General features: G+C 42.7%; 1 protein-coding gene across 1 annotated transcript in view; it reads left to right on the top strand.

Annotated features, from left to right (window-relative positions):
• LOC119504271 (AT-rich interactive domain-containing protein 1B-like) overlaps positions 1–25,064 on the top strand; it is a 199,258-nt gene that overhangs the window by 155,463 nt on the left and 18,731 nt on the right. The window contains exons 8-11 of the mRNA XM_037796316.1: positions 10,090–10,405; positions 12,090–12,251; positions 19,904–20,043; positions 22,072–22,175. Of these exons, the coding sequence (XP_037652244.1) occupies positions 10,090–10,405; positions 12,090–12,251; positions 19,904–20,043; positions 22,072–22,175 (722 nt within the window). The remainder of the gene's footprint in view (positions 1–10,089; positions 10,406–12,089; positions 12,252–19,903; positions 20,044–22,071; positions 22,176–25,064) is intronic.

Raw genomic sequence — 25,064 nt, forward strand, 5'->3', positions numbered from 1 at the left:
TGGAGCAGCTTATACTCCAACAACAGCAAATAAGATACAATAATTCCCTCCATTTTGGACTCCATGGCTGTCCAGTTCCTTAAAGTCAACACTGTCAAGACACCTTGGAATTGGTCAACGTTCACCAAGGTTGAACTCTGCGCTAAAAAATGCATGTGGATTTACTTCATAACTTTAGCAAATTAATTAAGTAAGGAAATAAGTAATTATTTCGGCGACACCAATGAAATGTGATAATTTTTCTATTTTAAATGGTGTGACCAGGCCTTAATACTTAATCATAAAGTATTTTTAATAACAATAGCATGTGATATTTTTAAATGAAGCAACATTCATTTTTGACTATATTTATGTGAGAAAATTGTACATTTATTCTCAGCTTTACACAATTTCTTAATGGAGGTTGCGCTGTTATAAATGGGACGTAGTTAGCACTAGTTTGAAATTGTTTTTATTATCATAATTCCTCTTTTCTCATCTCCTACACAAAAGTGTGAGACTTAGCTGCACTTTTGAGATTATATTGTGTTACATTGTGTGTTAGCGATGAGCACCTGAGCCAATAATCTATTGTAGACACACAAAGGCTGATCAAGGGAGAGTCAATTTCTAATTTGATCAAAAAGTCAGTCTACCCCACATTTCAGTGTGTTCCCTTTAAGCAGGAATGTTGACTCTATCTCTGGATTTTAATAAGAAATGGAGTCCTTGGAGCCGAGCTCATTGAAAAAACATAAAGCAACTTCTGTCACTCTTTGTCAGAACCAGAGGATGTAACTTCCAGGCCACGGTTTAAGAGAGACTATTCAAAACCAAAAGATAGAATTTAATTTCCCACAAGTTATGACTCCTTTCAAACTTAACGAATTATTAATCATGAAAACCACTAACAAGCCCCGTGTTGACTTACTCTGTTGACTTTTACCTGACATCAGTTTTGTGGAAGAGCTTTGGCTTTCTGACTAGACTTATTGAAGTGATGAATACCATGCGTATCATTCATTCAGGGGGAGTCTGGCTTCAGATGGGAAAGCCACATTTGTCTTTTCTGATGACTGCTGGCCCCCATTTCGCAGTCACATTGGGCCTTGACATCAGTGTCATTGGTCTCAAAGAGAGTTTGCTGATGAGGAATACAAAAAGACTCATTTTGAAAGACATATCCATCCTCTGTTTTTTTCTCTAACTCTATCTCTTTCTATAACTCCCATACACACACACACACATACAGATACAGTCTTCACTGGTCCTGTGTGGTGGGTTTCACTGCGGGCATTAAAAACCCAGCTTTCTGAGGTTGGACTCTCAGAATATTCATGAGACACTTGAACTCTAGACGGACCTCTTGGCCCTCCTCATGATAAGATTATGAGGTAGCTCCAGAATGACAAGGCAGACTGACACAAGGTTTATCCACTGAATCATGATGTCCAGTGGTGGAAGACGTACTCAGATCTTTCACTTACGTAAAATAACACTGTAAAAATACTCTGTTACATGTAAAAGTCCTGCATTCAAAATCATACTTAAGTAAAAGTACAAAAGTAATAGCATCAAAATCTCCTTCAAGTACCAAAAGTAAAAGCACTCATTATGCAGAATGTACCATTTTAGAATAATGTTTGTTATATTAACAGATTATAATGACTGATGCATTAATGTATTTATCACTTTCATGTTTCAGCTGGTAAAGGCGGCACTAATTTGTAGGGGTGAGAATCACCAGAGGCCCCGCGATACAATATTATCACGATACTTAAGTCACGATACGATCTTATTGCGATTTTAAAAAAAATTTGAATTGCAAATTATTCAGTTTGTCAACATCTGTTTTATCTAATAAGATACAGTTTTCACTCTGTTCATCTCAGAGTTTTCATTCACATATCTTGAGGTCAGAGTTCAAGGGACCCCTTTGAAAATGACCATGCCAGTTTTTCCTCGCCAAAATTTAGTGTAACTTTGGAGCGTTATTTAGCATTCTTCCCGACAAGCTAACATGACGTGGTTGGTACCAATGGATTCCTTAGGTTTAAGACTGAGCTCGCTACAACCTCTTAAAGACAGAATAGCGTCCGGGCTCGCCGGCAGGCCGCTGGATCGTTTAGAGGTTAATAATTTATATAATAAAAGGTTGATACTCACTATAATATTGCCATCATAATTTATTAGTTGATTTGTATTTTGTATTATTAATCTAAATCTAGAAAGTAACTAGTAACTAAAAGTATCAAATAAATGTAGTGCAGTAAATTGTACAATATTTGCCTCCAAAATGAAGTGGAGTAGAAGTATAAAGTAGCATAAAATGGAAATACTTAATAATTGAATGCACGTTAGATACTTCTATAAACTCAATGTAGTGTTTGCAGTAGTAGTAGTAGCAGTATCCATAAGGACAGAGGTATAGTTATGGCACCTTACTTGAGATTGGGACTGTCATGTCTTAAAAGCATACAGTCTCTCCTCTTCTATTGAGACATTTATTGTTTTATTTATTGTGTTTGACATATTCAAATTCACGTATATTGTCTGTTGTTTATTTACAACAAGATGACTGCAAAGATTCTCGTTTTATCTCCCACAAGGGTGGGAAACTCTACTCCGAGGAGGAAGCTTTTTGTACCAAGATGCACAGCATTCAAACATGAGGCTTCAAACATTAGTAAATTCACAGGTTCAAAACTGTGAAATGTTTAAAAAGCAATGAATAACAGAATTAAAACTAAGTTTTAAGCCCAGCTAACTTCTCTGCTAATTTGCTGCAGTGTTCCAGATATTAACCAATTCAAAAAATGATTAGGTTTAACAACAACTTTTCGGTCTGTTCCTGAATAATCATTGTGCTAATCATTACCCTCTGAGCAAGTCTTTGGTTCACTTCACTATATAGATATAGTATACTGTAGGCCTGTTTAATGAGAAATTTGGTAAATCAGACACATACAATCAATCCAAGCTTCTTCTGATACTCAAGAAAAAAAATTGGAAAAATATACAAATCACAGCTTCCCATAGATTTTGGGAATAAACTTTGGATTGCTCTCTGTAATTAAGCATTCTCCGCTTGCTTGTTTTCTCCAACGTACTGCGACTCCTGGCCATCCAACAAACGTTGACATCTGCTGTTGTACTTCGTTTTCTGCCTTTGGCGACGCACCAGACGAAACATTATGGTATTTTTTTTTGGTAAATGTGTGTTTTAATGTGTCACCTTGATAAATGCGCCCATCCGTGCGTGTGTTTTCCCAAAATTGCGTCCTCTCCCTCGCATTTGTTAATGTTGATTAATAGCCCTAATGCATTTGGTATTTGGTCTGCCTTCTCCACCCACTCTTATCTCTTAATGTGACTTTGGCTGGGCTGACAGCCCAGTAAGCAGACAGAAAAAAGAGAAATAAAGTAAGCAGAGAGCGACAGCGAGGCGGACTAGCCCGGAAGAGGCTCCGGAGGCAGATGAGCGTGAAATCTCGCTTGGATGACAGGAGAGATGTTCCCATCAGAAACGAAAAGAACAGCTCGGGCTCGCTGTCTTCTCATCACACACACATGCAGTATATATATATTGATGTATGTAGACTCTCATTCAAATTTAATACACTTGCAACTGACCTGCATCTGTCCTGTATTAGTACTCGAGGATATTTTCAGACAGCAGCGCAGCAAGTACTTTGCTGCTTCTTGAGTGGCTACATTTGTATCTTTGCATAGTACCATAGAGAACAAACCAAACAAAAATAGTAGGTAGTAAAATCTCTCTTTTACTACCGGCTGTATCTATATTTCCCAGTTTATTAGGTACACACAGCTAAACCCAATGCTGTTTAATAGAATAGCCCTGCAACTCTCATTTTTAGTTTTTATTGAAATTGTTTTAGAGAGCTGTTGAGCCAACTTTATGGTCATTTTGGAGTCTGTAGTGTTTGGTGTTTTGCATTATGCTGAGATGTGCTTCTTATATTTTTACTATTTGATCGGCCAGGACGTGCTTTGCTGGATGACGTTGCATTGCATTGTGGCAAAAGTTGAGCCAGACTCAACTTTTTCGCCAGACCACCCAGCGTTTCTTGCAGCCGTCTGCACACTGTACCAACGCAGTGATCTCATTGAAATGAATGAGAAGGCTATATGTTTTTGATGTAGTGTTATTGCCTGTCTGAACATGGCTTTACCCTCATATCAAAAATGTACAATGGCTCCTTTAAACTGGTCATGTTTATACATATTTCCATCCGTTTGATGACGTGTCGTCCTCATGCAGAAATCTTTGATACACAAAGAGACACTCATCAGCAATAAATATGAAAACATTGCTCCCACCACCTCGTTTACTGGAGAGTATTCGTATGGGGACATGGCCAGGGTCCCAGCTCTTAAAGGGCCCGTCAGGGGCCTGTTCGGGGTGAACAGGGCAGACAGCTGCTGGTCATTGTTCTTAATGACAGCTCCATCTGCTTCCCTTCCTTCTCCCTAGTGCACTAACAAATTAGCCAGCCATTAGCCAACACAGAAACGCACTCCAAGTTTCTGAACTCTGCTCTGCTGTTTTTCTTGGCCTGTCTGCCTACAGTATGCTCGGAGAACCCCACTCTGATGATGTGCGTGTGGTGTGTGACGCAAAATTTCCGGCAATCATGCTTGCCACACACACCAGCACTAAGAGTTTGTAGCTCACCAAAGACCATAAAAATGGTAAGGGAAGGCTGCAGCACTGCTCTTTTATCAGGGGCTAACGACTGTAGTACAGCTTGCGTAATCGACTACATAAACCCTTCCAACATACGGTTATGAGACTGCAGGAGGATGTGGCCCTTCTACAAACAATACTAAAATATTTAGTACTTATTTCCAGAGATCTTTGATTAGATAAGTCTGCTTCCTAGACTGTGACCAAAGCTTTTCTTCCAGATTGACGCACAGTCAAAACCCTGGCAAAGTGTTCCCCCCTTTGCTGTTTTCTCACAGTCTAAATGAGAGCTCTTACAGTGAGTGGACTGGCCAGTATTTCCCCCAAAAAAATATTTATGCTGCTTTATGTTCATGGCTGTCCTTTGGAAGCCCTCTTTATCCAAAGTTAAACTGATCTCGTACTGTGTGTTGATATCGCTCTCCTCAGGACTCAAATAACTCCAACAGCTGTTTCCAAGACATGCACTTGGACACGGTACAGAGCCAGCATGTTGAGAACAGTGGACACACTGACAGACAGGGGAGGAGGATATCAGGCCATTACAGGAAAGAGATTTTTTAGCCTGCTCTCTCTCCCACCCATTGCATAGCTTCCCCCCCCCCTCCTTCGAGGGGTTAAGCACTCGCTGGTAATGACCATGCCTCAGACAGCACTTTTAAGCCTTGGTGCCTCGCTGGAGCGGCGGTGTAATTCAGCCAAAAAAGCCAGCGCCCGGGGGAGGGAGAGGAGTTTTTCGGAGGAAATTGACAGTGTGTGGAGCTCGGCAGCCCCAAGGCGCACCCCGGCCCTGCTTAGGCTCAGACGCCCTGCCGGGGAAGGTGCTGAGGTGGCTGGGAGAGGATGTAGGAGCCTCGGGCAAGAGAAGACGCTGCAAAAAAGTCCTACATGTATACTGCAGTCTAATAAGTGTTAAAACCGTGTAAAGCAAGTGAAGACATTTCTGGTCTGCATTGACATCATCGATAGCTGTGAACTGATCTGCCTAATTCCAAGATTGTTTATAAAATCAGATGAAACTGCATTAGAAACAGGTTTATCAGTAAAAGAATGTTATACCTTAGTACTACTGAATGAGTATGATGGAACCAAATGAGTACTCATTCTTGTCAACACACTACATTTCTTTCTCCAACTGAAACTGTCTTCCTCCAACCACTACCACCACATCCGCACGAAAAAAAAAAAAAGTAAAGGAGAAAAATGCTGTTATTCATTTCTTTTATTTGTGTTCATCCACATGTGGACATGGACAGCCTGCCCTGCTGCTGTCCTTGGCAGCTCAAGCATGCAGCCATGTAATCTGCGTTCCACTCCTTATTGATGGAGTTCACAGATCCCCAGGGCTCGTTGGCGCACCATCATACCTTACCCCACCGTAGCCGGGAGAATGACTGCCTCGGCTGTTAGCATCGGACGGTCCAGTCTGCTGAGGAAGCAGTAGACGGTAATCTGCTCGGTCACACTCCAGCTCTCCCGCGGGACTGCAGGGATTAAACCCGGCGCAGGATATAGCGTCCGCCCGAATGCGTGACCGTGCCGGGAATTTCCATGTAATTGTGAACGAAGCACCATGAGCTCTCTCCTTCTCCTTCTCCTCCCCTCCATCGCGCTATAAATAAAACCAAGACTCCCCAAAGGCACAGAGTGCCCGAGAAGCAGGCAGGAAACCAAGACTGAGCCACAAGGACGAAGGAGAAGGGACAAATAAGAAATGACATCCTCCTTGTCCTCTTTTCCTCGTGTCCCTCCTTGATTGGTTTCCAGAGTAGTAGGAGTAGCATGCAAAGTAGGTGAAGTAGATGACACACTTTTGTGCATGTATGTTAACGCTAACATGTGCTCAATATAAGCTAACACTGCACATTTCTTTCTCCTGGCCTGTTTGAGCAACGGGAAGTGGGATTTCTGAGCACTTAGATTGTGTTATATGTGTTATATGTGTTATATTGGATAAGAAAAGACACACATTTGTATTCACTTTCTGTCTTAAGTTAACTGGAAGATCAAAGTTAGGAGGGACATTAAAAAGCTGATCTTAACTATACCAATTTTTGCCCTGCAGGAACCTATGATGATTTCTATCTATTTCTACACAAAAAAAAAACATATTGATATTGATGACGTAACATGGCCATGTTGCCAAAGACTCACAATGAGGTCTCAAGATATTCGGCGGAAGAGGAAGTGCCACTCCCATGACTTCCATATTGACTTTTACAGCCAAGGTTATTTGTCTTCAAGTCTGGACCAGTGGGCTACCTCCGGGTCTGAAAAGTGAAGCCAATGCAGAAATGCCTTAAACTTGCATTCTTTCTAACAGCCAGCAGGGGACAATTCTTAATTTTTTACCTCAGTAAACATTGTAAACATGAGTTTATGGTCTCAATCACTAGTTTCAAGTCTTCTTCAATACGGCATGATGTTCATTTAGTAAATTATGGTCCCATTTAGAGTAAAACAGACGATGAAGTAAGGTATGCTTTAGGGCGTGGCGACCATGTGATTGACAGGTCGCTACCAAAGCGTTGTCCGTGTTTTTGTCTTACAACATTAACCCTTTCACAGTGTGTTTTCAGTTCATGAAAGTTAATTATAACCTTTTTGGTTGCCTAAAAATGTCTTATTCAGCATTCGGTTGCACTTAGCTCCACCCTCTCGTGTCACTTCTGGTTGCAAATTACCAAGATGGTGACGGCCAAAAACCAAGATGGCAACGGTCAAAATGCCGAACTCGAGGCTTCAAAATAGCACCCCACAAACCGCATGGTGATGTCATGGTGACTGCGTCCACTTCCGATACACAGTCTATGGTCTGGATGAACTTCTAATTTAACACACAACTAATACATATTTTCAGTTCTATAAATATAACCCCATATGGAGTCATCATAAATTCAGTCATTGACTATTTTCACCATTCTGATTCTGTCAGTTTATATAACATTGTATTTATTGTGATTGTAATGTAAACAAGCATGATACATATATTCCATAGTTATATGTATTATGTCTTTTGCCTCCGCAATGATCCAGCTTCCTCATCTCATGTAATCTGAATGGCACCTCCAGAGCCTTAGAAAGCATGAATGACTCTTATAAAAACACCTAGAATTTCAGGGATGAGCTCTCAGTCATTTTTAAAAAAGTGGGTTAGTACGCTATCTGTCCTTGAAGAAGCGCTCTGGCGCGGCACCAATCCTTCAGGAAGTGAATCATTCTTGTCAGGACGGAGCAAAACTCTCATAGGAAAGCTTAGCATTAACCCGGTCCCACAGCTACTCTGTCTTTCCTTTGGCAGCCAAGGCAAACATAGCCCACAACTAGAACATTTTGAACGGTAGTACATCAAGACTGATAAGTTCTCTCGATGCAGCGTGTCCACTTTTTTTCAACACAAACCTCTTCAGTTAGATTTGGCTTTAGCGTCTCACCCCTCCCAGCAAAGTTGAATACAGTCTCATGGAAACTTCCAGACACTCACTCCCACTTTCGGGGCTTTTTGGACCATCCGCCAAAATGGAAAAAAAAAAAAAAAATGCAGATTGTCCAAATGGGACTGTGTGTTATAAACAACTCCCCAGGAGGTGTACTGAAGCCTCAGTCTGTCACAAGGGCCAAAAACCACAAAGTGTCCGCCCAGGCTATTGAGAATGTATGGCAGGCGGCCATGACATGGGGCTCAACAGCTGTCCAAAGAGGGCTGAGAGAGGTCGCTGACTGCGGCCTTGTTCATCTGCAGCAAACCGTCCACCCGAGCCGAGAGGAAGGAAGCCGCAGGGCACCGTTCCCAGGGTTTTTCCACAGCGTTGTAGGCACTGAGTGGAAGAAACATGGAAATGTGTCTTTCACTGGTTGCAAGGTCTCAGAAGTATTATATATGTATTCACACAGACAAGCAGATGGACACACACATACACACATGTGCTGTGCACCATACGTATCCTCCTGTGTTCGTTAGCAGACATCCTTTCTTCCTGAACGCTTCCCTATTATAGCCCCAAAACCCTTGACAGGTGTCAGCCGTACTCAGCTCACCGACTCACCAAAGCCTCCCCAGAAATAATCCGCTTCTTCTTTTCCCATCTCCCACAGTAGATTTCATCACAATTTCTGGACAAATTCAACCGAAGCTGCTGACTTTTATGGGAAAGACTTTTATTTTGATTCAATATAAATCCTATCTCGGGGCTTGGAGGGGCAGCAGGAGTTTGTTTCCCCCCCTACCTTCTGTCTTCCTCTCCTTCCGCCCCCCACCCTCTGCTGCTTCCTCCCGCTCCTTCTCTCTGTTGGACTCGCAGGCTTATGTCATGTGGAAAGTGTCTTCACTGAAGCAGCTCGAGGACACTGAGAAGCCATTTCCATTTTCGGAGACGTTTTTTTCCCCCCCTCTTGTGGAATATTGTCATTCAACTTTCCCTCGTCTGAGCGTGCGGAAAAGCCTTCAGGTTTTAAAGGGACTTGATCCCCTTTTCCAGACATATTCTCAGAGGATTAAGCAGTGAGGCCCAACTAAAGCACCCTTAATCAAATCAAAATAAATAGCCCCCCTCACAATGGAGGATGCCACATTTTCCTTTCTATCTTGCGGGGGATTTGTCCCAGGGAGGGGATATATCACAGTGGAAAAGGCCCAGTGCCTGCGGAGGGAATACAATGAGATGTGCTCTCTATGTGTGGGAGTGTGCTGCGCTTCTACATGTACAGTAGGTGTGTTTTTGTGCGCCTTAATGTATATATGTTGTCTTTGACAGCATGGCGATTCTCGTTCAGCTCTTATTGCAGCTGGTGTTGGAGTCGAGCTGGGCTTTTAGAGCCAAAATGGAGGGGTTTAAGTGTGCCTTAGGAAAGCTTCTGGCATCGCGGCCGTGTGGCACTCCAGGGCAGCAAGAAAGCATTTACTGCAGATTAGAGCTCCTCTCGAGTGTTTCACAAAGTCAGCCTTAAGCTCGACAATTGTTCCCAGGGCCTTCCAGCAACCTGCAGCTGTGAAAAATGTCGCCGCGCCACACCCCCCGTATCGTTTTTACGGCCTCCACTGGAGGTTAAAGAGGTTATGAATCAGAATTTAGTTTTGCACTTCCTAATCTGTCACAAGATTATTTTCTTGAGGGATGGAATTGTTGTGTGTGTCACTTGTTGTAGGCATAAGTAAGTATCAGCTGACAAGCACTTGATAAACTCCATTTCACTCAAATGAAGTGATTCACAGCACCCATCTGTGACCACAGTATTTCACAGCAGCTATTTTGTGTCATTCTTGTACGCAATCTATCAAATCCAAGTGGGAAGTTAAATGTCTCAAGTGACAACCAAGCCATGGTTTACCTTTTGAGTGATATTGTCTGTGTAATACCTACATTTTCAATAATTTTAGGCTCATTCATTTCGTCTTCTTCCAGGTAACTATCCTCGGCCCTCCAACTACGGTGGGCCCGCCAGTACCAGCTACAGCGGCCCCGGCATGACCAACAGCCTTGGGATGAATGCTAGCAGCCCCATGCACGGCCAGGGGCCCGGCCAGCCCATACCTGTAGGACGCAGCCACGGCCCCGGCAGCCAGAACAGGGTGTACCCGCCCATGGCTCCAAGCTCCCCCAGCATGCCCCAGCCAGCCGGGCCCGGGATGGGCCCTCCTTCTTTGGGTAGCTCTAACCGTAAGGCCCAGGAGGGAGCAGCAGCTGCCATGCCGGGAACTGCCAACTCAACACACAACAGGTGAGAGCACAGCAACGACTCAAATTTCTTTAGTAAAGCTTGTATTTATTTTTTTATATGATTCTGTTTTGCTTTGTGTTGCTTCTCAACTAAGTTTGTAGATACATATGTGTGAATGTGTGTGTGTATTAGGGGTGGTAATCACCAGAGGCCCAATGATACGATATTACCACGATACTTAAGTCACGATATGATTTTATTGCGATTTTAATCATTTTGCGATAAGATATATTGTGATATATTACCTTTTTTCAACTGCAAATTTAGCAGTTGGCATCTGTTTTATCTAATAATATACAGTTTTCACTCTGTTCATCTCAGTTTTTATTAACATAGATTGAGGTCAGAGGTCAAGGGACTCCTTTGAAAATCGCCATGCCAGTTTTTCTTTGCCAAAATTTGCGTAACTTTGGAGCGTTGTTTAGCGTTCTTCCATAGCTAACGTGACATGGTTGGTACCGATTGATTCCTTAGGTTTTCTAGTTTCATATGATACCAGTATCTTCACTATCACATTAAGACTGAGGCACGCAGTCGGATTGTTAAGAGGTTAATAGTTTATATAATGAAAGATCGATACTTGACATCTCTGTATCGATACATTATAACCACGCAAAATATCGCAATACTATGATATACTATAATACTTGATTCCCCACTGCCGCCTCCCAGAGTGTGTATGTGTATACTGTATAATTCATTGCAGCTGCTCCTGTGCCTTAATGATCCTAAAAGTGATCTCGATAAAATAAAGAATAAAAATTATATTACGGTGCCAGTCAAACAGAAATGGCCCGAACCCCTTTGTGGGATTGAGCCTATTTTATTTCACCTGGAAATAGTGGTATGCTAAAATTAGGGGCCAGCGAACATCTCTATCTCGCATCACTCTTTCTGCAGGGTCGTCTGCGGGGAGGTGTGCTGAAAAGCACCACTGAGAGTTTCTGTGCCACAGAGTTTGTCTTTTTTTTCTTTTTTCCAAGAGTCTTTTCAGACGTGAAGGCAAGAGTCGTTCTCAGGGGTTCCACGCTTCTATGAGCCATTTGCAGAGCTATCCCTATTTTCACACATCTCATAAAGTGCCTGACATTTTGATAGCTGGCACTATACACCAAGTGCCATTTGTTGCAGAAAGAGAGATATTGGCCTGTGAGCAGACTGTATGGGTTGAACTGTCATAACATAAAAGAAGAAAAAGCAAACCATAGGTTTAACTGTGAAAACACCAGAGACAGCGGTGACACCGAGCACCTTATCGCAAATACAAAGCACTTTGATGCTATAATGGTAGGCTATATGAGTTAAGGCATATTATTTTTCCATCAGCGTTGGAGCTTTGAATATATGAGTGTTTGTAGCGTTGGAGACCAGGGCTGTTGTGGGATTGTGTGGGCAGTAAACTTTCGCTGAACCCTGCCGGGGGAACTTGTGGAAACACGGCCGCCTTCTGAGAGGAAGGGTGGATTTCTGCGCCTTCCTCCAATCGGTGCGGGTTTTGCCTAACAATGCATCAAGGGAGCAGTCTCGCCAGCATTCTCCAGACTGAAGTGGCAGATTAACATTTTGTCAACGTTCATTCCCATTTCTGACGATGCATGAGTCCAACTGGAGACTGTAAGCTAGTGATGATATTTCAGATGAAGTTTTTCTTTTTGTCGGGGGGTCTGTTGACGCCGATCTGCAGACGGCCTCCATATGCGAGGTCCCCAGCCCAGATGCAGCCACCCCACCCCACCTCCACCCACTGGACCACACCCCACCCCGCCTCTACCCGTCCACCACCTTCACCTCCACTCAGACCTCACCATCCACCCATCCTGCCACCCCCACATTCACAGCACCATAGGTAGGTTCACCACCCTCATGACATGTGTGTGTATGCCTTTAAATCATAGTCTGTATATAAAGATAGACGACGTGTCTCCACTTCCTCCCACTGTACAAAAGTGAAGCCAAAATATCCCGGATACGGGAGCTACCATCTTGAGATTTTGACGTCATTTGGAGCCAGAGTCTGCGCAGTAGTGATCGGGGGGCTGTTATCGTGTCCCGCCCACACACCCGCCTGAGCCAATCACAAACCGAACACGGCCGCCGATATCTCCGCTCTCGTACAATTCCTGAGCCTCGGGCTGCGCGACTACTTCACTCAGAGCAGCTGTCAATCATGACGTCTCACCCCCTTTTTATAGCATCAAATAACTAATTAAAACCAAACTTATCAGAAAAATTAACACTTGAACATACATCAGCGTGATAAGAACTACCTAAAATGACAGAAACCATCTGTGGGAAAAAACATTTTTTGACGTGTACTTTGACTTTTTAATTTGGCCCATGTCCCATCCACTAACATGGAGGGGGCGGGCTTTAGGAGCTATACTGCAGCCAGCCACTAGGGGGCAATCCAGATGTTTTAGCTTCACTTTAGGGGAGCCGTCATGTCGTGCATTTTTATATCCAGTCTATGCTTTATATATATACTGTCTATATGTGTTTGTGTGTCGTATGACTAAACTGAACGGACATTTTTTCGAGCTAAACAGAACTGAAAGTGATCATGCTGATATTTCTCACAAGCTCTGCCTGAGAGCAAAACAAGAGGAGTCATCGTTGTTATCATTGTAATTGCCATCATCACCTTCAGCATCATCACTGTAGTCATCATTATCATCATCAGCATGTCTTAGTCACTCTAATGGCAACAACAAGCGAGCACAGACAGTATGATGCATGAACACACACAGACACTCTCAGTGAGTTTCAGATTGTCGTGTGCACTGTGTTGGCATTTTTTTTTGGGGGGGGTGTGGTGTGGCTGACAGTATGTGTGATTAATTACGTGCATCAGGGGGGCTCAGTGCCGTTCTCACACACACATACACACACACACACACTGCAATGCAAATGCTGGCCGAGCCATTAAGAGATGGCTGGGCTGTCAATAAGAAGTGGCATGACATGATCCCCACTGCTGGGACCAATCAGACTGCCTGTCAGTCTCTCCTCACATTCACCAAGACACCGGAGAGGTGTCGCTCGCTGTCGTGGTGCTGCAGGAGGAGAGGGCTCTCTCTCTCCTACTCTGCTTGTTTATATATCTGTCTAAAAAGTCTGTTTCACATATTTCTCTTCTCACTGATCCATTTTGATTCACTATCAACTGTGAAAACATCCCCGCGTTTCTTGTCTTTGTTCGGTGTTTTATCTCGATCGTTGGCGCGATGCAGTCATTAATGTGTTGTTGTTTTTTTTTTTACTGCATTGCAAAGGTCACATTTGAAGCAAAAAGTCTAGCACAATGACGGCTTTCTCTTTTGATTTTCTGTTAGAAATCTGTCTTTTCTCTCTCTGTTCAGCTACAGTGGCTGCTGCTGCGCATGCTAGCTTCCAAATTGCCATCGTGTTTATTCAAAACAAAGCATGACTTCCACCGCACTGGAGGAAAAGCCGAACAGACGCCGCATGTTTAGAACAACAAAAGATTTGTATAAACTAGCTGGTGTTAAAAAAAAAAATCTGCCAACTAGGTGAGACTATTTGCTTTCAGAGCAGATCAGTGTTCACATATTTGAGTCATTTGTCACATTGCTGTCGTCTTCTTTATTCAGAATATTGATTTTTCCTTTTTCTACAAATAGGAAAAATAGGAATTAATCTTCTGGCAGAAAAGTGTTTTGACTGATTTAAAAACAAAAAAAAGAACTTAAATGTTTGTTAAGATGGACATTTTTGGAGAATACTCCAGTTTCTGTGCTGCCCTCGGAGTTGTTCTTGTCTGCTATCGCTCATTCTACCTCTTTCATCTATACCCGTCTGCCTCTGTTCTCTCTCCTCCCACCTGTTTCACTCTTTTTCCAACTCTCCCAACTGTATCGCCCTCTCTGTCTCTGTGCAGCTCTGTTATCCTACCCAGACTGTTTTATCTCCCTCAGTCTTTCTTCCTCCCAATTTGCTTTTTGTTCTCCGCTGTCTCCAGCACAGCCTTGTTATGTTTTCCTTCCTCAGATCCCACTTTAGAACATCTGAGGGAGATCAGGAGAAAATTGGCCTCCGAAAAACCTGCAGTTAAAGGCTCCAGTTCCCCCGTTTGCTCTCCAGATCTCAGCGCAACATTCTGAAACATTCAGACCTAGTTCCTCTCCGTCTGAGAAACAAGTTGTTAGTCGTAGCACATGTCTAGTTTCGCTCTTTGATGCATCAACCCAGAGTGAACTGCCACCGCCACCCTCCTCTCCCGACCTTCTAAATCAGGGGCTAGTTAGCAGCGATGTCATTGGCTTCTTCTTTTCTTCATTTTCTTGAACACTTCCCTTCACCACATCCCCACCAATAATCCCTCTACATTTCCACCTCTCATCCCCCATCTCCATCCTCCTCTGACTCACACACACACTAGTAGACACACTCCAGCTTCATTACGCTGAGTGAAAAGAATGCCAAATGAGCAGAGGAGGGCCACTTCTGGTATCCCATGGCTGCAGGCGTGGGTCGTGATTAAATCTTCATAAAGTGTGGCGTGAGTGTTTTTTTCCCTCCAGCCCTCTCGGAGTTTTTCCTCCACTGGCCGACTGGAATCTGAAACAAATGACCTGCTTTTATTGGTTAATCAGTTTGATTGGTGGTTGAGGGGAAACAGAGTTGGCCTAGAGAGTTTTGGGAACATAAAAAAGAACCCTGTTGCTCTACTAAAAGTTAAAGCTGCAGTAGGTAGAATTGGAGCAAAGTTATTTCTATAAAACGGTCACTATATCCTGACAGTAGTGCATGAGACAGGTAATCTGAAAAAATCCTCCCTCCTTCTGAAATGACCTGTGATTAGTCAAAGTCTCCCGTCACTGGCTAGATTTTTTAAAGCCTGAAAACAGCCATGAGGAGGTGCAGAAGTCTAGTTATCTCTCAGAACACTTGAATTACAATATGCTGAAAGGTTATTATGGAATTTTTGCTCAATGATGCCAAAAATATTCTGCCTACTGCACGTTTAAATAAGGCTTTTATTTTAATGACAAAGTCACACAAAATTCATAATTTTTGTAATCTAGGTTTATTCTGCTGTTGCAGTTTCTTTGAAAACATGTAAAAAAAAATATGTAAATGTCACTTTTTTTGTGCTCTGTTATCTAATTTTAAAAAAGCATGGTGGTCTGTCTTGAAATGACATTATTGTTTTGGGAAATAGCATCAGGTTTATGAAAAGTTTACTCTCTGGGCGAACTAGGCTGCCAGTTGTCAGTATGATGAATTGCAGCGTAAAAAGTCTGACACGTTATGTTCAAATAACACGGACGGTGTCAAGCCTGTCAGTGTGGAGGAGGTACAAGTTTGTTTGGAAGAAAGGTGCGGTACAACATTTTTTTAGAGTTTGCGGATTGATGGTGGGGGATTTTTTGGGGGAAAAGAGAAGAGAACCCAAAGTATTAAAAGGTATAAGCTTTTCTTGGCAGCAGCTTCTGAGGACAGAATTGGCTTTTCAAATGACTTTCCAGCGCTGCCGGCGACACTCTACAAAAAGTTCCTGGAGCTATAGGAACGGGCTCTGTCGAAAAAATAAGCACTTAGTAGAAGAAGAGCAAAGCTCGGGGAAGAAAAAAAAGAGCCGTAAATCAAAGGGAAATTGAAGGGAGAAAAATGTTGGAAGGGGGAAGAAGAGAGAAGAGGAGAGTGCTCCCAGGCAAATCCTCGCCAAATAATTCATTTCTGACCTCCTTAGTAAGTAAATTTGCTAAATAAATAAGAGCAGCGCTTGAATGTCAAGAACGAGGGATGCTGCCTGTGGTGCTTTGTCGCTCGCAGTCTTGGCAGTGTTGCGGAGCGCTCTGCTTTCATTAGATGGGCAAAATAAATGGCTTCTCCTCCATCCATCCTGAGCTGTTTGATGTTCGGGAGGGAGAAGGGAAGAGTAGCTTTTCTCTGGATTTAATATGTTAAAAGCTGTCCTTTTATTTTTTGCGGGGGGTTTATTCTGGCCCCCCCCTGTGTACGTGTTTGTGTGTGTGCGCGTGTGTGTGTGTGGTGAGTTGAGTCAGGAGTTTGGAGGAGCTATGAGCCCAAGCTGCCCTGAGAACAGATTGGGTCCATATATAATTCATGGCCTCCAGCCGATCCACTCCATCCTTCCATCCAGCAGCCTCTCTCTGGCTCCTTTTTTTCCTCCCACTTTCTTCTACACACACTTTCACACACATACACAAAGCAGAGGGATCGATAGGGAGGGACGCTCAGCCATCACACACACTCTCTGCGGTCCCAGCGCTTCTGCTGTCTCGTCCAGTTAGCAGCGCTGGGAGGCATCAGCGCGGCCTGTCACCACGAATGAAGGACAAAGGCGCTGCCACTTCTAGAGAGACACCGTCAGCTGGTTGGCTGGCACCTCGTAACCATGGCATCCCCTTGGCAACGGCGCCCACCCCGCGCATGAACACAAGGACACGCTCAAACACACACTGACACACACACACACACTCTCTGCCCACGGTGCAAAAGTGGCCTTCTGCGATGCCCTTCACACATGTGGACTGAATAGCAAAAGGAGAGAGATGGCTCTGTGTGTGTGTGTGTGTGTGTGTGTGTGTATATGTGTGTGTGTGTGTGTGTGTGTGTGTGAGAGTGTGTGTAGAATTAGGGAAAAACAATGGAGAGAGTGAAGGACAGCAAGGGTAGAGCATTTAGATAGAATGAATGGAAAAACAATAGAATATTGTCACTGACAAGTGGTAAAAAAAAAGGTAGTGGCTAGAAGGGAGCCCGGAAACAGGGGACACTCTCGTGAGATTGTTAAGGTTAGGCATTGACCTCGATTGGTTAAGGTTAGGATAGGTTGCCGGGGCAACGAATCTCGCAGGAGTTTTTGCAGATCTCAGATCAGATCATACTTGCCAACCTTGAGACCTTAAAAATGGGGAAGACTGGGAGAGGGCAATGAGAAATGGGAGTCGCTCGGGAAAATCGGGAGGGTTGGCAAGTATGGATCAGATTTCACAGTTAGACTAGACACTAGAAACGACTGTAAAAAAAAATATATAGCTTTTTCAATGCATTTCAATGGTCTTTCTTTTAACTTTTCTGCCCTACTGATGTCCGGACAGGCCGACAAACCAAAGTACCAAAGCAAAATGTGTCTTCCCTGTAATGTTGTGTCAAAATTAACTTTTCTTTAAAAAGAAACAGAAAACTCTGAGAGACGGTAGAGTTTCGCTGCACTGTTTCTATCTGTCTCTCTCTCCTCAGGCCACTCCTAAACAACAAACTGAGAGTGCACTGGCCTGATGGGTGTTAGGATAGATGTTTCTATGTCTGTGTGTGGTGTGGTGTGTTTGAGAGAGTGTGTGTGTGTGTGTGTATATGTGTGTATGTGTGTGTGTTTGAGAGTGTGTTCCCTCGGCTCAGTCTCATGGAACAGCGATTACCTCCAGCTCTGGGGCCCTGAGCTGAAGATACGCCCTCCATCGGTCCACCAGGGACACATACACACACCACTCAGGCTTCTTCTCGCCTTAATTTCCCTCCCTCCTTCTCTCTTTCCCTTCTTCTTTTCTTCCTCTCCTTCCATATCCATCTCTCTCTTCCTTCACTCACTCTTTCTCTCTCTGCCGCAACAGGATGTTTTGTTTTTTTTCCCCGGCACAAAGGTGCCTGAGAGCAAGATAGATGCGCTGTGCCGTTTTCTTTTTTCTCACCCCCCCCAATAGCGGCACATGCATATATTAAGTGTGATTAAACGCTGTGCAATGCCTCCATCAAGTGCTTTCTAATGGGCTTTTTTATGACATGAATTAGTCATAATGGGAGAGCGCCACAGTCGAAAACCTCCAACCACTGTTGTTGTTGTTGTTGATTTGGATGTTTCACCATTCACATGAGAGCTTCTGCTTATATTGCTTGAGGTGGGTGAGGGGCGTTATTTTACGGTATGGATAAATGAGGTTCGCGGGCATTTTCCAAACTTATTTTTCCTCGCCGGCTTATCGGCGCCCTCTTTTGTGGGAGTTTTGCACGCAGCATACGTTTTCACTTGAGAGAGAAGTTGCGGCGATCAAAAGGTATATTTATTTCCGCGTCTTGACTCACACAAAGCTTTTTTTAGGGAACACGTAGGCAGCAACGAAGGAGTCTATATTTCCCCCCATTATAGGGAAATGGGGCCAGATAAGCGTGGATTTGGTGTGAGCTTGTTTCTTTGCCATGGAGCTCCCCTGTGCACCTCGGCCCCCATAGAGGGATTACATATGTATCATCAGCCGTGCTCTATGACTAATTACATCTGTGAGATGAGATTATGGGGAGGTTTACCAAGCCAATCCCTCCTCTTAGGCTATGTGTATCGGTTCCAACATGAGGTATTACACTATGTGTCTGTGTGAGTGTGTGAAAGAGAGAGAGATGCCAGTTAGGAGGGAATTGACTGACATAAATCCGGATAGAATTTTTCTTTTCGTCCACGTAAAGACGCTGTTGCATTTTGGGCCAAATACTCCTCCTTGTGGTCTCTCGTTGCCCAACGTTGTCCCTCTGATGTCGTCCTTCCTTCCTGCTTTCCTTCCATCCTTTTCTTCCTTTACTACCATTTCACTTCCTCAGTTGTCTGCCCCTTCCCACCTCTCCTCTTCCTTTCTAGTTTTGTTTCATCCTGCATTCTCAGTCTTCCACCTTTCCTCTCTTTATTTGTTCAATCTTTTAGGCCTGTCTGTCTCTCTTTGTCTCACATGGTTTTTTTTCTCTCCGTCTGTCTCCCCTCTTTTTCTACCAATCTTCTTTTATATGGTTGTCCAGGAGATAATCTTGAGACGGCAGGAGATAGACCAAATTGTTCCAAACACGGTGTTCCCTTTCAGCCCCTGTGTCACTGGCTTTGGCCTGCCTGGCATGCAATGATAGACGTTGCCTTCAATCTCTCACACACACACACATGGGTGGCTAGCATTCAGCAGGTTGCAGATAAGCCCCTCTGATGTCACTTGCAACACCATGTGATGAGCCGCCTGAGAGAGAGAGAGAGCGAGAGAGAGAGAGAGAGGGAAGTGAGGCTCAGGGAGGGAGATTGAGCGGGATTGACTTCTGCTGTCACCATAGCAACAAATAACATGATCCTCTCCAAAAGCACACCTTAATTAGTTAAATTATGACTTGTGGGAGCGGAAGAGGGGGGAAGCAGGGAGGGGAGGGGGCTGTAGAAGAGAAGAGCAAAGAGAGGATGGGAGAGTTTTTCGTCTCTGATGCTGCGTGCTCATCTTCAATCTTTTGGAAGAGCTGTTTGTTTGATCAGGGATATGTTGTGTACTGTGCTTTCATTGTGACTTTCAGATATACATGCTGCTCGGGTTTTTACTACAACAATAAAGCAGTATGGCAGTGACAGACTGCCAAATATCATCTTTGTATGACTTCTGTTCTTCTGCAGCTTTGGCTGTGACCCACTTATCTCTCCACAGCCTGTCATTACAAACTGGATTCATCTCCACCACTTCTACTAACATCTTTCTCCTCTTTCTGCGGTAGGCAGGGCAGTTATCAAAGCCCCGGCATCAGCCAGGCGAGCACCATGGCGACCACTGTCCCCTACAGCCAGCCAACGGGAAACAACAGCTCAGCCATGGGCAACAACGCACAAGGTCCAGCCTACAATATGCCGCCTTCAGGTACACTAGCTAAATGCCAACGAGCAGAGTAATGGTCGTTGAATACTTACATAGAGGTTCTGACATTAGCAATACAGATGTGAGCATTTAAACCACCCCATACTTTGGAAAGCGCATATCTGAAAAAGGAGATAACTTGTGTAGATTATCTCAATTTCCCTTCATAGATGAGCCCATTCATACAAGCTGTCAGCCTTCCTACAGCCCGCTATATATATATTATATAGACGAAGGTTTAAAATGACCCCATCATCATTCAGAGACAGAGAGAGAGGGGACTGAAAGGGGCAAAAGATAGTAAAAGGCTAAGAAATCAAGAGTTACTTTCTGAGCTCTTACTTCTCCTGTAGAGCTGGCCCTCCAGTGAGCAAAGATTAATGTGGTGCATCCCGTTTTCTTTCAGCCCTTCACCTCGCTGCATTGTTGCTAAACGCACCTCGGAGAGCGCCGTGGCTCCCAAAAAGCGAAAGGCACCTTTTATTTAAACGCAAATATCAGAATGCGTGACATTTGGAAAACTTCAAACGAATTAGAGCGCCAAGGTTCCTCAAAAACTCATCTGGTTTGCCCCTGGGCACGGTAAAAAGCCATTAGTTTTCCCACCGTGCCGCAGCACACAAGGGAGAAATAAAAAGGGGAGCCTTGTATTCAAGGACCCCTTCTTTCTGTTAATAAGAAATATGCAGCTGGCACTATGAAAAATAGTCTTTAAGGAGCTCAGCTCTTCTTCAATTAGAAACCTCATGAAGGTACACAAATGTCTTTGAAAACAGAAACAAGTCTCCCCGTCAGCCAAACATGTCTTGAATGCTATTCTTCCCATTCTGTTGCCACTTTGAATATGTGAGAATGTCCACAGTTTCTCTCAAACTGAGGATGTGCAGCCGGCAAGGTTGAAAGAGCACACTGGCTCGCTTTTAGTGGAGCCTTATCTTATTCTCTGTCTATGTCTTCCTTAAGCAGCAGTCTTTTTATACGTTGCTTTCACGAGCTTCCCTTGGAGATGAATGGCTGGACAGATTTTAGAGGGGCCTTGAGGACACAAAATGAAATGTCTGACTTTGTCTGTGACATTATACAAACTATTATCAAGCAGCTTTCAGTGCACACAAAAGAGGGCATCGTTCATTTTAGGGAGTTAAATCATATTGAATCGACTGTAATACAAAAACATGGCAAGTACACCTCTTCATTCCATTGTGGTGAAAGTATACTTGTTATATATTTATAATATTTATCAATCAATCAAACTTTATTTGTATAGCACCTTTCATTCAGGTTATTGCAGTTCAAACATCTTCACAGATGACTGACAAGCCGAATGTAAGACAGAACAAGTGTGAACCGTGAAAACAACAAAAAAGACAAAAACAATCATTTGAGACCATACTATGATAAAAATTTAATTAAATTAAATTAAAAGATATAATAACAGTAACAGTAGTAAAACAATGTGAAGTAAAAACTAGATTATAAAGTATAAAATATAATACAATTATACAAGTTTAATACAATAAAATAGGTGATTAATAAAATAACAATAAAATTATACAAATTAAATAGAATAAAATAAGTGATTAATAAAATAACAATCAAATAGAATAAAATTATACAAATTAAATAGAATAAAATAAGTGATTAATGAAAAAGCAATAAAATAGAATAAAAATATACATCTTAAAGACAATAAAATAAGTGAATAAAATAATAACCAATCTTAATCATTGGCCTGGCTGAATAGGTAAGTTTTAAGTTTACGTTTAAGGATTTCAACACTTCCAGCAGCTCTCAAATCCTGGCTAAAAGCTGCCTCACCAAAGGTTTTGGTCCTACACTTTGGAACTACTAACAGACTCATGCCAGAGGACCTGAGGGGCCGCACCAGTTCAAACACTCTGCCAAAGGATAAAGCTTACCTGTTCACAGATATATCTCTCACTAAATGTTTTTCATTCAGTCTCTCAGCTATTTTGTGAAGATTTCAGCACAAATACTTTTTTAGTAAATGTTTCCTCATTCTTGCTGTAGGAGCCATGGGAATGTCGGGAGACGGGATGATGAGCGCAGACGGGAAAGCGAAAACGGACGTAAAAGACGATAGCGGCCCCGCCAACGAGCCTCACAAACCAAAGGTACCTCCTTGACCTTTTTTCCTCTCGCCATCTCTCTCTCTGCAATTCCCTCTCTCCCCTCTCGTTTTTTGTTTTGTTTTGTTTTTTTGATCTCGCTCCCCTAATGAAGCAAACCAAATCTGATCAGCATATGCTGCCTCAGCACAGTGGGCTGTTTCTCTTGTTGTTTTCTCGCCATATTTAATGATTTGTTTAACATTTACCATTCCTAATGTTTTCCTCGCTTTGTTTTTGCCCCCAGCACTCTTTTCTTGCTGATGTTTTGGCAGCCCGAGTTGCAAAAAAAGAGAGAGAGGGAGAGACTCAGAAAGAAAGAGAGGGCTCGGCATCTGCAGTACACACATGCAATGTACACACATTCAAACGTAACACAGAAATACAGTGCATAATACACACACACACACACAACACATGCATATTCCTTCATTTATTTTATGTAGCAAAAAGACAAGAAACCACACTTTGGCCTTTCCAGTAAGCCACACACACATATGCAGCATCCTTCTCCTAAACACTACTTCCTCAGTGCCTCACACACATACACACACACACACACAAACACACACACACGTCCCAATACACAATGCTGACTTCTCATTTTGCCCTACAATTGCAGCTCGGCTTGGCTCAGCTCAGCAACAACAGAACTCTGCTCTTTGCTCTTTTCTACCCCCTCCCCTTGTTTTTGCTTAACAGCCCCTCTCTCTCACACACACACACACACACACACACACACAGAGACATGCACAAACACACTCGCACGCCTCCATCACATCCACTACACGTCTTCTCCCTCCAAATCCCTGTCTTTTCTTTTGCTGATTACGGTAGTAGGGCCTTTTGAATTATTTAAGGCAGTCGGAGCAGCCAGAAAGACCCCCAGTGCTCCCAAAAGAGATGATCTGTCTGCCAAGAGAGAGAGGAGGAGAGTGAGGAAGAGAGAGAGAGAGAGATGGGGAGAGGGAGAAAGATAAGGTTTTGCTGACATGAGCATTCTGTACACAGACCAGAAGCACTTGTCAAGCTGTTGTTCCTTCTTTCGCAGTCTCTTTCACACACACTCACACTCACGCACGCGCACACATGCACTGACTGAAGGACTAGACTCACACACACACACTGATGTGAGCTAACATGGAGTGATTTACACAAAGTGGAGCACACACACACACACATATAGAAGACTAATACATACTGATCTGCATGCATTCTGTGTCTCTGGCATGCAAACACATGCATTTATGCATGTAGACAAAGACAGAGTAGCAGAAGGACATGCAAAATCTTTCATACACTTACTGTACTTTAAAGTAGGAAAGTAACTAAATACATACATGCACTTACACTTAAGTACAATTTTAAGGTTCTTGTACTTTGCTTGAGTAATTACATTTTATGCTAATTTAAACGACCAGTGTGTAACATTTCAGGGGATCTATTGGTAGGAATGGAATATAATATTCATAATTATTAGCTTAGAATGAGCCCTTCATATCTACATAGGAGTACTGTAGAAATGTTGCTCTGCCATGTTTCTACAGTAGCCCAGAATGGACAAACCAAACACTGGCTCCAGAGAGAGCCTTTCGTGTTTTTACGTTACCTGAAGGCCACCGTAGTTTTCCGACACGCTTGGAAAGTTATGGGTGAGCGGAGGGGTTTTCAGATGGTTGCAATCTGCAACCACACCACTAGATGCCACTAAATCCTACTTACTTCTCCTTTAAACTTCTACTCCACTACAGTACATTTCACAGGGAAAATGTATATTTTTACTTGCCTACATTTGTCTGACAGCTATACTTATTAGTTCCTTATAGATTCAGATTCTTCATACAGAATATAGTCAACAAATAATTCATGATGTATTATCATATACTAAACTACCCAGCGGTATAAAAAAGTACTTAAAATGAGCACCGCCGTTACCACACTCATCATTAAAGTGATGCTTACACATTAATGCATGAATAATTAGAATGTAATAATATCATATATATTATTCTGAAATGGGACATTCTGTATAATGAGTACTTTTAATTTTTGATGCTGATACTTTTGTACTTTTGCTAAAATCAAAAATGGAGTGCAGGACTTTAACTTGTAACAGAGTATTCCTACATTGTTGTGTTGCTACTTTCACTTAAGTAAAAGATCTGAGTACTTCTTCCAACACTGATACATACAGCCTATACAAAGGAATTCTGGACCCACGTAGGCACAAACAGCAAAGGAAATAGTATTTAGTTACTTTACTTAAGTAAAAGCAGCAATATCCCAATGTAAAAAAAATACTAAATTACAGGTACAGTAAAAAGACCTTCATTTAGAATTTTACTCAGTATGATTAAATGCATGTGCTTTAGTATCACAATCAAAAGTGTTCATTTTGCAGGATTGCCTCTTTATAGAGTGTTATTATGTGTATTATTACGATGCTTTAAGATGTAAGCAGAATTTTTAAATTGTAGCTGGATAAGATGGAGCTAATTTTACTACTTTATATAGTGTTGGGTATATAAGAGTATGTAAAGTATTTAAATCGAAAACATAGCATCAAATTTGTAACCTAAAGTAATTAGTGACTATAACTGTCAAATAAATGTAATGGAGTAAAAAGTAAAATATCCCCCTTTTAAAATGTAGAGAGGTACAAGATGTACAAGATGTATACGTTTTAAATACCCCAGTGGAGTGAAAGCACCTTAAAAGTGTACTGAAGCACAGTACTTGATGCACTATATGTACTTTATGGACTTTCCACCTCTGGATACAAACTTTTGCATTACAACACAAACACACACACTTGTCCGTATGTCCGTGCACACACACACACATTGACTCATTTTGGGTTATCTACCATTGCAAACTTGAGTTATGACCTCACTG

Source organism: Sebastes umbrosus, chromosome 16 (genome assembly GCF_015220745.1).
Source record: "Sebastes umbrosus isolate fSebUmb1 chromosome 16, fSebUmb1.pri, whole genome shotgun sequence".
In the NCBI taxonomy this organism is placed as follows: domain Eukaryota; kingdom Metazoa; phylum Chordata; class Actinopteri; order Perciformes; family Sebastidae; genus Sebastes; species Sebastes umbrosus.